The sequence below is a fragment of the Dysidea avara genome, chromosome 5, assembly GCF_963678975.1.
Source record: "Dysidea avara chromosome 5, odDysAvar1.4, whole genome shotgun sequence".
Taxonomy (NCBI): domain Eukaryota; kingdom Metazoa; phylum Porifera; class Demospongiae; order Dictyoceratida; family Dysideidae; genus Dysidea; species Dysidea avara.
This window is the reverse complement of record NC_089276.1, coordinates 37,947,108-37,962,051: the sequence shown is the minus strand read 5'-3', so window position 1 is coordinate 37,962,051 and position 14,944 is coordinate 37,947,108. Positions and strand designations below refer to the sequence as shown.

Sequence of the window (14,944 nt, the reverse complement as noted above, 5' to 3'; positions counted from 1 at the left end):
AATTTGGGCCAGACTATCATGATCATAAAATGTCATTCAGTGTAGCTATATAGCTATAGCTAACTTTTACTTTTCACATGCACAGCAGCCAGCACGTCTTATTTAGTTAAAATATTATAACATGGTTGCATGTGGCATCACAGGTACCATGCAGCATTCCGCAACCAAATATCATTTTGGCAATGGATTCAGCTTTCCACAATTATTTGTGAGCTACAGAACATAAAAACCCTATCCAGTGTTAGTATTGTGTGAAGAACAATAAGTATAGTAGCTATATAGTGCACTGGTTAAACACACTATTTGGTCCAAACAATGCCGGATTTTAATCACTGATAACTAATGACGATGTAGCTATACAATCAATAATTAATAGTCTACACTACTACAAAGTAGGTCAGTTTCTTCCTCGTGTTCACACTTCTCTTGGTGCCTTCTGCTCACGTCAGACCACCGCAGCTGATTTTTTTTTTTTTAACATTCCCTGTGATCGAGCAAGGTTCATAAACCGCTCCATGCACTCACAGCTGCCTCAACTGAGCAGCTTCATGCAAAGCCAAGTTCAACTTGAGCTCTCGTTAAAACTAATTACTTACCCTACTAATGACTTATGAACATCTGAAGTAAAACTATATTAGAGCCTGTTTCCAACTCAAAATAGAAAGGTGCCTCAGTTTTGTTGTTTCTGAGATGTTCACACAGACTGACCTTTAAGATAAAACAAGCAAGTGTTAATTTATTATTGGATTACTGGTAGTAGCAGATATCTGAGCATACATTTAACACACAAAACATACAAAAAGTGGTCACATGACCACTCACTCAAAAAACGATAATAGCTACATAGGTAAATTGTACAGCTTATTTGAAAATCATTGTATTTTAGGATGCTTTGTGTCACAATATTAGAGTATTTCTTACCTTAATAAAGACTTCTACACTTTGTAGTATTACAGTACATCCCGTAGAGCTGTTATGGGATTGTTGGCCACGTGACCACTTTTGGGATATTTATAGTTAAAACTACAAAGTAATAGACAGAAATTAACACTTGTTTGTTTTGTCTTAAGGTCATGCAGTCTGTATGAAAATCACCAGAAACAATGAACAGAGCTGAGGCATCATCCAATTTTGCAGTGAAAATCCTATGTGAAGGGATTTTTGGTCACGTGACCACTTTTTGGATATATTTTCATAGTGTTAGCTGTAATTATGCTGATATTGAATGCTACAAACAATCCAATAACAAATTAGCTCTTGTTTGCTTTATCTTAAGGTAAATCTGTGTGAAAATCTCCAGAAACAACAAAATGAAACACCTTCCTAGTTTGAGTGGAAACCCTAACTATATTACCATGCACTGTTTGTTGAAATTGTTCTCTTTCTTTTTGATTGGCCTCTGCATGCATGTTTGATGATCGACCTGGAAATAAATGACACTAGGGAACCAACCAGCTAAGGGCCCTTTCCTCAAATAAGCTATAGCTGTGAAATAAGTCACCATTCTGGAGCAATTTATGCTTGTGGCTATATAACTTCATTCAGCTACAGCTACATACTGAACAATGGGGTTTAAACACCATTTACAACTGCTATATTCTGACAAGTGCATTCAAATTCAAAGTTAAATCATAGATAACTAGCTAGTTTAGCAGGCTTGTAAGGCTGTATAACACTGTGACAGCATTTGTGGCTGCATTCCCTCTTTCCCAGACAATATGACCAGAGATAATTGAAGTTAATTTTATAAGAAGCAAGGAGGAACAATTCATTGTCAATCTTTTGTATGTTCTATTAATGAGTTCCAATCATAGAAGGTTTTTCTTTTAGAAAGTGTAGTTGTTATGATGTTGAATTTGATGTTGGAATGTTAAAGTAAAAGGGATCTAGTTAAACAGGAGGTGGTAGCAGTATGCACTGTAACCCCTGAGATGCGTCTTTGAATATGTCACTGTAGCTCAGAAAGCATATTAGACCGCACCATTTTCCCAGTTCAGTATAAATATAGCTAGTTGGGTTTTACCCATCTATAGCTAGCTGATCAATAAATGAGGACTGATCCCAATCTGGGGATACATATACTCTACATATAGTTTCAGTCAAACTAGACCCAGTCAAATTAGACCCTAGACCTAGACCGACGGTAAGCAGCAGGTTTTACTGATTCATTAGTAGTAGTAGTATTAGTATTAGTGATTTAGGATACATAGGCAATGCCTGTATATGATCCTATTCTATAGCTAGCAAAATAAAATCAAACATAATTTAAATTAGCTACCAGTCATGATCGATAGTAAACATTTGTGAGGAGAAGTGTTGATCCAGTAGGTTTTTAAAACTGTTGATAGATTGGGCTGCAATCACATTCTCTGGTAAATTGTTCCATACATTAATGCTCCTTACTGCAAAAAAGTTTGATCTTGGCCGGGTGACAGCACGTGGTTTAAAAAATTTGTTTGCGTGGCCCCTGGTAGAACTGCATGTATTGGTAGAAAAGAAGTCAGATAGCTCGAATCCAATATCATTATAAATCATTCGATAAATATGCACATCTGTTTAGACTATTATGTCCTGGCAACGTTTAGTGCAATCAGTGTATATTATATTTATTTTATTTTTGTCGAAAAGCTGACTGGGTTGCATGCACAAAAGGATGAGCCCGCAAACATACTCCTCACAAACATATACATAGAGTAACACAAGACATTACAAAAGCAATGAAACTATTAGGACTGCAAGGACAAAACAACCGGATTGTACAAAAACAAAAAACTAACACCTTTGATATAAACACAAAAATCAGAAAAGAAAATGACGGAGGGCTGAACAGAATAAGGTTCACTTTTTACTTCAGAATGGCATGAGGTATGGTGTTCAACAAAATGGGCTGTTAACAAACAAAGAATAAAGGAAAGAATTAATAGTGACTGGATTTGGCAAAAACCAAGCTTCCACACAAATCCAATTGTTTGACTTTTATAACCTCTTGTAACTTGATCACATAGTAAGCCATTGACCCACAATTATTTCATTGCATTATGCTATAACAGGTCAAAAATTTGAAAGTGATAGCATACTCCCACATTGAGTTATCCTGTAAAGTCACAAATCTGGATGCGTGTTTCAGTTGTCAAATCTGGTCACAATTATTTATTTTAGAAGAAGCAACAGGCCGAATAGATAGAGGATGCTATCTTGTAGGAACTCGAGACAACTGAAAACATTGCCTAACGGTTAAATCTGAGTCTATTAGCCACTGGGACTTGCATTGATTCGTAGGGGGGTTTTGTGATGGGGGACTTTCAAGAACAGCAGCAGCAATAGCAGCAGCAGCAGCAGCAGCAGCAGCAGCAGCAGCAGCAGCAGCAGCAGCAGCAGCAGCAGCAGCAGCAGCAGCAGCAGCAGCAGCAGCAGCAGCAGCAGCAGCAGCAGCAGCAGCAGCAGCAGCAGCAGCAGCAGCAGCAGCAGCAGCAGCAGCAGCAGCAGCAGCAGCAGCAAAAATTACGTTGTCTCGTCCCCAGCCGCCCACGCGCTCGATCACACGTGATCGAGTGCGTGGGCGTCTAAGGCAGGGCTAACTTGCAGGGCCTATATATTAGCCCGTAGCTATATTTTCATTATTTTGTGTGAAGCAGCACGATAGAAAGGGAAAGCAGCAGCAGTTAGTCAGTCATTCAGCCTAGTATCGAGGTCATGGACATCGCGTTGCTGGTCCTGCTAATTGTACCAATTGTAGCTCAAGATGATTCGACCTGTTTTGAACAGTGCCCAGAAAATGTCATTGGTTTGCTGAATGATCAGTTCTTTTCCGCTCTACGTAAGATAGAATCTGATGGAGATGTTTGCATGATCAGTGGAAATAGAATAGGCCCATATCAGATCAGTGAAAAGTATTACAATGAATCTGTCGAGTGCAGACCGTCGTTAAAGAATGAAGGTATGGCAGTGTTTAATATTTAATTATTGTAGGCCACTGACATGTTAATTATTAGTATCTCATCCTCCAATATATAGCAATACAGGAGGGTAGTTTTTTAAAAACAACTAGATAGCTGACTTAGCTTGCTAAAAGGTAATGTCTTAAACTGCTCTAGTTGTCAATTTTAAAAGGTGCTGGATGGCTGCACTCAGCCACCAGAGACACAAAGATCCTTGATCATGATGTGATAAGGAAAATGACAATGTGGGCATGAAGGGATGAGAAACTAATACATCATTAAGCCTTATTTATTTTGGCTTTATGATGTTTAACTCATAAAACCTGAAACGTCTTGCTTTTAGCCATCTATAGGCTGAAAAGTGATTGTATGATCGAGAGAATTACACTTAGCCACATACAATGACTAGCTACATAATTTAAAAGCAGAAGTAGCCAGAGTACAAAGAACACTTTACAAAGTCATATAGCCTGCTCAACCAGCTAAAATTTGCTTGCTTGAAGTTTACTGCTGAGAAAATCTGAAAAAAGTTATTCTTTATTCTTTGCCCTGAGTGTACACATTTGTTTAATATAATTACATGATACACTGATTTATTACCTATATCCTTGACTACTTCATGTATATGAAGCACTCAAAATGCAAGCCTAGCCAAAGTGTCTACAAGGCACACAGTTGTGCCCATTTTGTAGGTCTTGATAGAAGGATAGCTACTAACTATGCTTGCAATTTGTGGAAATGTGATGAATCTGAATGGTAGCTAAAGAAATTTTTGAAAACAAAAATTTGCAGTGCATATATGATTGATGATATATAGTAATTAGTTCTGTTTGTGACATGCAAGTCATTATGATAACTGAAGTGTAGCCAGGAAACTTTTAATGGTTGAACGTAACATCAACTACACACACACACACACACACACACACACACACACACACACACACACACACACACACACACACACACACACACACACACACACACACACACACACACAATAACACCACCATGTTCATGTGAAGCATTTTACTAAAAGTATACACACAAGGTCTATAGCTAGCTGTGCTATTATAAATCTGATAAACCTTTGGGTAAACCACATAACATGGTAAATCAGTGCTGACTTTACCTCTTCTCCATTCCCAACTCTATGACATAGTAATGACATTGCAATTTTTCAAGAAGAATATTTGCCCCTTTTTTTCTACTTGACTTCATCCACATGTAGTATATGAAACTGTCTATGTTAAAGCAAGCTGAACAAATCCAATGAAATGAAATCTCTTACTGACATCATCCACACTATATCTGATTGACTTTTATCACTAGTAGAAATACCAGACAATAGTTCGAACACTTGCCCACGATATTGCTTCTAGTCCATTTTGAAGTTGAATTTGTGTCACACGTGTCAACATATGACAGACTTTCTGAACACCAAAATAGATAATTTATCAAATGAACTTCAACAAGTAGCAGTATGAATATAGTTCACTATTGTACTGATTTTATTAGCTAGATAAACAGCCATCTAACCACTCAATGTGCCAAAGCAACTAATGTGCTGTTGATATATGAGTACAATTATTTTGAGGTACTCTAATAATTTATAGCAGTCACTCATTTTTATATTTATTTTGTTGTTACAGCATACAGCAATCTTTCAAAGGATAATTGTAGCTTTGATGTTTAGAACATTATTGGCAGTACTGTATGGACTGCAACTATGAATCTTGTTTAAGATAATATGTGACCCAGTTTGACAAAACCGGGCTTATCGCCTATTTAAAAGTATTGAGAAATGCTGGTTTTAAGTATTTAGTGTGTTGTAGTTCGCCAGTGGTTGAAGCTATGTGTACCAAATTTTCACACGTTTTACACCAATTCCTTACCTTCCAGAGCATCCACTGTGCAAGTAGCCAACAACTAAATTTCCCGCCATTTTAGATAGTTTTTAAACCGAGGTTGACTGTATCAGGCAAGCTGCAAATTGGGTGGGAGGCGGGCAAGATGGTGTTCAAAAATTGAAAAGGAAGGCCAAGGGATGAATTAGGCCAAATTTTGAGCCATTGAGGCCTCAAAACTGGCTAAAATGAAAGGAAATTCACAACAGAGGTAGTTATTCAACACCACAGAGCTATACAGCCACATACAGTCATTCCCAGGCTGACCAGAGCTCCATTAAGGTCCCACACCACACATACGGATCGCCACTGGGCTTGGGAAAAGCAGCCAGCAAAACCAGACCACTCAAGTCTAGCTGATTTTAAATGTGGAATTAGATAGTTTATTCATGTAGCTGTGTGTCTTGGGTGAAAAATCGAATCTGCTGACATGGGCGATAAGACCGATTTTCTCAGACTGGGTCACATATTGGCATACAGGCCAGACTAAATGATACTTATAACCATATGAATATAATTTTCACTTGTATGGATTTCATTAGTTAGATAAACTACTACTTGACCAATAAAGATGCCTGCATTCATCAATTAGTTCTCAGTACAACTATTTGTAATTTTTTTATGACAAAGCCTTTTTAATCCTCTCTAATAGAGCAGTCTTTCATTTTCAAGTATTAAATAGTTGGTAAACAACTTGCTGGTTAGAAGTCCTGGTTAGACGAAAGTAAGTCAATAGCTACGTGATGGTTGGGAAAATTTCTATCCCTGGCTATGCCTATGATGATAATGTGCAAGTTAGGTGTATGATTTACCATGATGTATTTCTTCAAAATATGAATGGTAGCCATCTTTGAATTGCTGCCACAAGTTGGATTGATGGGAGCGCATACCCTCCAATAGATTCCGTAGCTACTAATGAGAAATTATCACAGAAATGTGCAAAGTAATGACTCACTTACAACATTTAATATCTAAACTTACAAATCATAAACCTATTGAATTGTCATTGAAAGAAGCAGTAGCAATAAATGCATCATAGTTGTGACTTCCATGTAATCATTTCTTCATATAGTGTTCAATGATTTGATTTTAGGTTGATTCAATGCTGATATAAGTTGGGATGCAACTGAACTGCAATGCTCCAGAAAATTATAATTGAATTCTAATGTCACAGCTGAAAAACAGCTTTTGCTGATGCTGTCTCCCTGTTTAAATAACATTAAAAAAAAAAAATGTCCAGTCCAGCTACCAGTTATACATGCTCACAAAATCTCAAGTGTTCATCAAGGGAATTACATTATTCAATTATGCATTATTTATAGTAAATTACTTCAGTCACAATAGCATGGGAGAAGAAGCTTTTCTGGTAGTTAAGATGTCTGCCAAATCAGTGCTGTCATGGATCTTCTCTTTTCTTCTCACTGGGTTAAATTAGTGACACACACTTTTCTGTTAATTCTACTGGCCTTGAAGCTTTGCTAGGGTATTGGCCTGCCAATTCAACCTGGGGTTCTATACCGATTTAATTTGTAAGCTAGTAGCTATAAATGCAGCAAATACCACCAGGATCAATTTTGTCCGTTATTTTTTCTTTGCAGAATTTTCTGCTCCAGACCCATATGCATCTGTCACAACACGTTGTATTTCAAAAAAAAATAGTTAGTAGTATATAGTAAATTATTTGTAAACAATGGTTTTAATACAAGTGTGTTCTAAGAACTATTGTAATAGTTCATATATTTGTATACCTTTTTGTGCAGGAATGCGATGGAGTTTTGTGTGGGGAAATGGCAGCAGAAGTTATTCTGAAGAAGTTATTAAAAGTTACATATGCAGAGAAGCAATGATGCGTAGCACAAGCAGACAATTGAGTAATAAGGCACTTGCTGGACTACACAAAGGTGGATTTCCTCTAGGTTTGAGAAGTGGAAATACAGAGTTCAGGAATGCAGTACAGGAAGCCTTAGCTAAACTTGCTGGTATGTGATATTATATCTCTTGTAAAAACAAGTTGCATGGCTGTAAAGGTGTGACCATGAAAGTACAGGCCACAAATAAAAGTGTTGAGATCCAAGATTTAGGTCTAAACTTATAGCTAATTTTAAGAGTGAAGAAGGACAATTTTACTCCAATCATGCTTGCAGGCTTGCCCAATTAATATACCAATTGGCTAAGTCACTTGTCCACCTTTTATTTCTATGCTATATTACTAAATGTGGCCAGGTAACAAGGCAGTGGTTTCAAGGGGATGGTTCCATTCTTCACTGCTAGAAAGATCTTGGCCACCTTTGAATGATATCACCATTTTTAGCTTCAGTTGCCTGCACTTTAATAATTAAGGCCCAAGAAGTAGGACATGATGTCATAACATGAATTAATTAAATTCTTATGATAATTACATCATGCACGTCAAGGTCTCTCAATTCCTATAGACACCAAGTTCATTGTAGCAGTTAATGATATGATGGACAAAATAGCACAGATACTTGGGTATAAGTTCAGTGGATGTGCACAAATATGAAAGTCATCTTGATATTACTGGGGCTCAATATTCAAACAATAGTAAACTGTTGAACTGTCATCAACATTTTAATTGCAGTGCTAAACTTGTTAGTCTAACAGAACATATGGTAAAATGCACAGTACACAACTGTGATACAATTATCATGATGTCATATCCTACCTTCACTTGACCATGCTTTTTTTACAATTAAGCTGTTATCACTCCTGTTATTGAACTACCATTCAAAGTCATCTACATGATGTTTGTAGGTATACATGTCATGAATTAAAATCTTCAGTTCAAGGAGAGGTAAATGCCTGCCCCTATAATAACTCTGTGCATATGCTTGCCCTGTCGGTAGGTTGTCCTGTTACTTGGTTGTGTTGTGACTCTATATGATGTATTGGCTTGGGTAGCACTATGGAATTTGGTAATTGTGACGTGTGTATTTTTGTGGTATTCAGAAATATTGGCCTGTCTACTTGAAGCATAGGTAATATCACTATTCTCCCCTACCCATGACCCAGAGGGAGGATTTACACTCATCTGTAATGGCAGGACTATATATAAAGGATGTATAATGGTTCAAATCTGTAGCTGCCAGAGTTGTAGGAGCTAGGACATTGATCATCATTAATCAGTTGATAGATCTTTATTGCCTTGATGACTGATAGTCAGGCTATGTTGAGTGGGTCACATGACCAAAAGATCTTACTTTAGTAGTTCTGATGAGTATGCAAATGTAAAGAAAAAATGCATTAATTTGTGTAGAAATACAAAGCAGGATTATTGTCTGTAGTGTACATTTAATTCCTACTTAATATAGGCTTTCAGTATTATAGCAGTGACTGAAGTAGAGACTAAATGTCCACTAGTACAGTTTATTACCTTTTTGTAATGAGCATAATTCATTACTGATAAACCATTGCATACCACACATCAAAGGAAAGAATGGCTCCGGATACATTATAAAAGTTACTTGCATGGCTGAACATGTGCCCCAACTATCAATTGAACAAGAGTCTGTCATGAGTTCAAGCTGGACTAAATGGTTAACAGAATTACAATTATTTATTGTGTTTATGAAAATATGACAATTACCAATAATATTATTGTATAAATTGCCATGTTCTTTTTTTAAAAGTTCATTGGTCTCGACATAATCTTCATAAGAGTTGTAGCAAAATACATGCTCTCCACCATGACAAAGTGGCCACTCTGCTTCGTTTTCAGCTTTGTTCCACCTATTATACAGCATTAAAAATCAGACCACTGTGAGAAGCACCTCTGCAATCGATCCAGTCACTACAGAAGGTACACACTGCAACTATCAATTACTAAATGCAAATTGGCCACTCTGTATGTGTTCACACTATTACAAACAAGGAGCAGTGCAAGAAGTGCCTCTCCAGTCACACTGCAAATATAAGAACACTGAAGCTATCACACGTGACTGCCAATCAACACCTACATAGTTGTAGAGAAAGAAATGGAACACAAAGAAGGACATAGTTAAGTCCATGATGCGTGTATTGTAGCTGATGTGGTTAGTGACAAGACACGTATAGGATTGAAGCATTAAACAGTGAAGAAATCAGGCCAGTGACCTTGTATATAGTTGAGTTATGCTTTGCTGAAGGAGTTAATTAGTCAGGCAGTCAGTTAGTAGAAAATTCAGTAAATAAAAAAAAAGTTTTATGGAAACTTGATGGAAAGGTCTTGTTCATGCCTAACCAATACTGCCAATCTGTTGTGAAAGAAATGTGAGACTGGTTTTTGAATTGATAGTTTTGGGCAAGAAAGCCCAAACTCCCATGATCCCTACCTATACAGTACTATATGATGAGGAGGCTGATTATTATTATTGCTAGGCATCACACAGTCACCTTTAATTTTAAGCATTATAAGTTTTTGAAATACATATGAAGCCAATAGATTAATTGACCACATGGTAAAAGGCAGCAGATACTTAGTCCAGGTCACAGTCATGATGGTTGTTAATTTATCATTAAATTTATCTACACATCAATGTGACATCAAAATTCAGTCATGCGCAGGGCTTCATTTACAGGGGGGGAGGGGCTCTCCCCTTGACAAACTCTCTCCCCCCTCCCACCCTAAATTTTATCAAAAGTTTACATGAAAATGTGAGATGCACCATCCTCCTCACTCTCATAAAGCCTTATTTTTCCCTTTTTGATCTAAATGAGGCCTGATGTATATATGAAATCTATGATTGAACTATAGTAGCTATGTGCCATCTATAGCAATAAAATGATAATTTTATTATGTCAATTCTTTCATCCATATACCAATGAGTTGTTATCAACACACACACACACACACACACACACACACACACACACACACACACACACACACACACACACACACACACACACACACACACACACACACACACACACACACACACACACACACACACACACACACACACACACATCAGCTATACTGTTTGTTCAACAGTTGGAGAGATACCTCCACCCAGAGATCCAGAAATTTGTAATCCGGCATGTGCACTCGGACAATGCTGCATAAATGGAAGATGTCACTGCTTTAATTCTGAAGAGATTTCAATGATGCCATGTCCAGGTATATATTGTATTGGATTTATTAATGTTAAATTATTGATGAATTTGTAATATTGATACTTAATAGTTACCATGGTATAATACTTAACCTTTTTGTTCATGATGTAACTAGTACATTTGAAGTGCATACTTTTTATAACCCTGTCTGATGGTGATACAGTAGGACCTCTATTATCTGAACACCTGTATACCAGTTTAATCATAAAAGTGATCAGATAAGTGAATTTGTTTGATTAAATGAGATCCATTCAGTAATGTTCATTCAACTGCTCTAATAGAGCAAACACTTACTCTAACAAATACACAGAAAAATTGGGAATTTTCAACTAGAGTAGGGACCATAAGCACATCAATAAAAAGTACTGAAACAAGCTGGAATAGTGCACTATATTAAATCACAGTAAAACAATAAGAAGTGTTATATCCCTACGAAATACACAGTAGGGATATAACACTTCTAATTGTTTTACTGTGATTTAATATCGTGCACTACTCCAACTTGTTTCAGTACTTTTTATTGATGTGTTATGGTCCCTACTCTAGTTGAAAATTCCTGTGTACTTGTTTGTTAACTGATTTTGTAAATAATTATTATGACTGGTGACGCATATGCATCTGAAATGGTACGTACCGTGTACCCCAATTATCGTCTGACAAGTGAAGTATCTATTATGCTTCGTTGTCAGCTTTGTTCAACCTGTTATGCAGCATTTCAAATCAAGAGCTGTTCGAAAAGCACCTCTGCAATTCGTGCATACCGAAAGAAATGGTGCCGTACGCCCCGGTTATATCAATTATCATCTGAAAAGTGAAGTATCCATTACACTTCGTTGTCAGCTATGTTCAACCTGTTACACAGTAGTACGAATCAAGAACTGTTTGAAAAGCACCTCTGCTATCAAAATAGCCACTATAACAAATATGGACGATTTCCGTTATGAAGGGAAGCCATCACATGCTATCGCCAAATTGACACTTTTCGCTGTTAGCAAAGATGAATGGGACACAAAGGAGGACACTGGTAAGTCCATGAAGAATGCATTGTATGTACTGTGGTATGCCAAAAGGCACCTGTCAGGCCAAAGCGACATCGAACAGTGAGAAAATCAAGTCTGTAGCCTTAAGCTTATATAATTAGCCGTTATCGAGTTACGCTTGTCTGAAGGAATCAGTCAGTTACTCAGTCAGTCAGTCAGTCACTAGAAAATTCCATTAAATAAATTATTTTTAAAATTCCATAGCCACTTGTTGAAAGCATTTCGGGTTGATTTGAAAGCTTGTTTGGGCTTAGTTTTACCTAACTAATACTGCCTCATCATCGTCAGGGAAATTGGGGCTGTTTTTTGGGTGATATCATTTCGTGGGCCATGCCTACTCCTTTGTGGTCCCTACTATACAGTTACTATCGTACTGTATGATAGAAAATTCACTTAATGACGAAATACTCTAATAGAGCAGTCACTCATACTGTTTGGATAATCAAGGTCCTACTGTACAGGATAAAGCAGTGATATATGTATCACCATCAGACAGGGTATGTACCATATCCATTGAATCCAAATAGAAAAATGTGTGTAATAATTCCAAGTGTTAAGCTTTAATGGGTTTGATGTGCTTCATTGTAGTTCTAGAATGGTTTAACATGTTGACTGGTTGACTCTTGTTTCTTTTGTTTGTTTCAGCAATCTCTATCCTTGTATTTTAATTTTTTTATTAGTCCTTTCACTTGTCAATAAATAAACTGTTTATTTACAAATTGAAGCAGTCAGTTGTCCAAACTCTGGTCACATATGTCTAAACTACATGTGCTTGTGATGGTACATATCTGCATTTATGCAGAAAGTGCTTTTATTGTTTGTGTATTATTGTAATAGATTGTGAAACAGAAGTCTCCCAAGAATTAAAGATGGACTTGGTGTTTATAATGGATGCCTCTGGAAGTATTGGCTCTGTTAATTTTGAGGCTATGAAACGATCGATGCAAGACATTGTCTCAACATTAGACATTTCCAGTGAAGGTTCACGAGTTGCAGTTATTGTGTTTAGTAATACTGCACAGCTGGTGTTTAACTTGAACAGATACACTGATAAGGCGTCACTGCTTGTGGGAATCAGAAATATTGCTTATGTTGGTGGTGGTACCAATACTGCAGCTGCTCTACAACTTTTAAGGACAGCAGCAGTTACAGAGCTACTGGGAGTTCGATCTAGTTTGGATGCTGTACAAGTAGCTGTTGTATTAACTGATGGCCAATCTAATGATGCAGTTGCAACTGCTACTGAAGCAAACAATCTAAAAACAGCTACTGACTTTCAGGTGTTTGCTCTAGGGATAGGTAGTGGTGTAGGAAATGCGGAACTGGAAACTATTGCTAGTAGAAGTGACTTTGTTTTAGAAATTAAAGATTTCAGTGCAGAAGAATTTGACAGGTTTGAGCGAGAGATTGCACGACAAACTTGTTTAGGTATGTTGTAAGAGTATTTAACAACTAGTCTTGAGTTACTTTTCTAGGTATATCTGCATTCTTGTAGTATTTCTTGTAAGTATAGGTAGACAAGTAAAATAATATGCATGTAAGTAGTCATTTTTTTGTCATTTTAGGAAACCATGTAGACATGTACGTAGACATTAGTACAAAAATGCCAGACACATACATACATATGTACAGTAGTGGTCAGAAATGTTCCCAGTGTGTTTGCATTGCACAAAAGCTCTGCTTAGAGAATGCAATTGTAATGCAAAACAAAATGCAGTTACATCACTAGCAAGTATGTAGTGGTGCAAGCCTAGTCATAGATAATAGCAGCCCTAACTCTATGGTTTCACTAATAGTTGAATTTTATTGTCCTTCACTTCATCAATTTATTTGTGTAAACGAGTCAGCCGAAAACAGAATGCAAATGTACTGCTTAAAGAAAGCAATGCAATTGGACAATCCAATGGAAACTTTTTGACTGCTATTTGCATTTGGTCATGCACTTCTCTCTATACACTTATGTATATAATAATTTTATAAGTTGGATACCATCATGACTTTTGCTAACTATTGTGTTACCTCCTTAAGCTCCCAGAACCTTGTCTGATGAGCCAAGTACAATTGACAGGACACTTGGTGAGGGAACAGTAGAATATTATCGAGTTCGAATACCTGATGAAGGTCTTACCTTTAAAATTGATGTTAGGAGTGGTAGAGTACTAATATGTGGCTCCGTACGTAACCAAAATCCAGACTGTCGGGATCCATCCTCTTATGAGTGGAGATGTGAAACTATTGATTACTGTGATATTCATGTAAGAGATGATGATAGTAGAAAACGTCGTCAAACTGGTAGCACTTTTATGTTCATCACTGTTGAAGGAGTAGAAAGGAACAATGAAGTCATTCTGAATACCACAATGGGAGATGAAACAGAATCTAATGGTAAACATTCTTGTAACCAACTGATTTAGCAATATCATAAATTATTTTATAATAATGTAAAGTGCTCATCATTGCTTACCTGGGATTTTTAAATCTGTTCTACAATGTACTGAAGGCCATGATGTAGAGAAAACTTGACTGGAAACCACAGGATTAGCTGGTATTGTTCATAAGTTGCAATTAGGTCATGGGTTTGAACTGTGATAGTGGCTTCATTGCAACCCGAACATTTCTGTGTGGATCAATGTATTTATGTACTTGGTACATACATCAATCTGTTATATGGATACAGCATTGTAGGGGGTCATACATATCCACCATTAGCTAATGCCACATTGCATGCATACATAAATTATAAGAACTACTGGTCCATGTCTATTGGTATTTAGGGCTTGAAGATTATATTGATTCTGGGGCTGCAGCTGCAATAGTTTTCTTAGAAATTATTTACATCCTGTTTAGTATGTACTACAGAATTATAATCAGATGTTGTTTATTTTATAGTCCTATCACCTGTTCCCCTAACTGACACAATAATATATGTTGGTGATCCATTAGGTCA

At 36.9% G+C, this 14,944-nt stretch overlaps 1 protein-coding gene and 1 long non-coding RNA gene across 2 annotated transcripts; one reads left to right on the top strand and one right to left on the bottom strand.

Annotated features, from left to right (window-relative positions):
• Positions 1 to 2,167: 2,167 nt before the first annotated feature.
• On the bottom strand, positions 2,168 to 2,452 carry LOC136257108 (uncharacterized). Its single transcript, XR_010701815.1, has 2 exons — positions 2,404 to 2,452; positions 2,168 to 2,354 (listed from the first exon to the last, which is right to left on the bottom strand). It is a non-coding gene; the product is annotated as an uncharacterized lncRNA (long non-coding RNA).
• A 1,147-nt stretch (positions 2,453 to 3,599) lies between these two features.
• On the top strand, positions 3,600 to 14,942 carry LOC136255249 (collagen alpha-5(VI) chain-like; the record flags this gene model as incomplete). Its single annotated transcript, XM_066047976.1, has 6 exons — positions 3,600 to 3,937; positions 7,606 to 7,824; positions 10,836 to 10,961; positions 12,835 to 13,425; positions 14,026 to 14,382; positions 14,887 to 14,942. Coding segments are annotated over exons 1-6 (1,593 nt in total), but the record flags the coding sequence as incomplete, so codon positions are not given.
• Between the last annotated feature and the right edge of the window lie 2 nt (positions 14,943 to 14,944).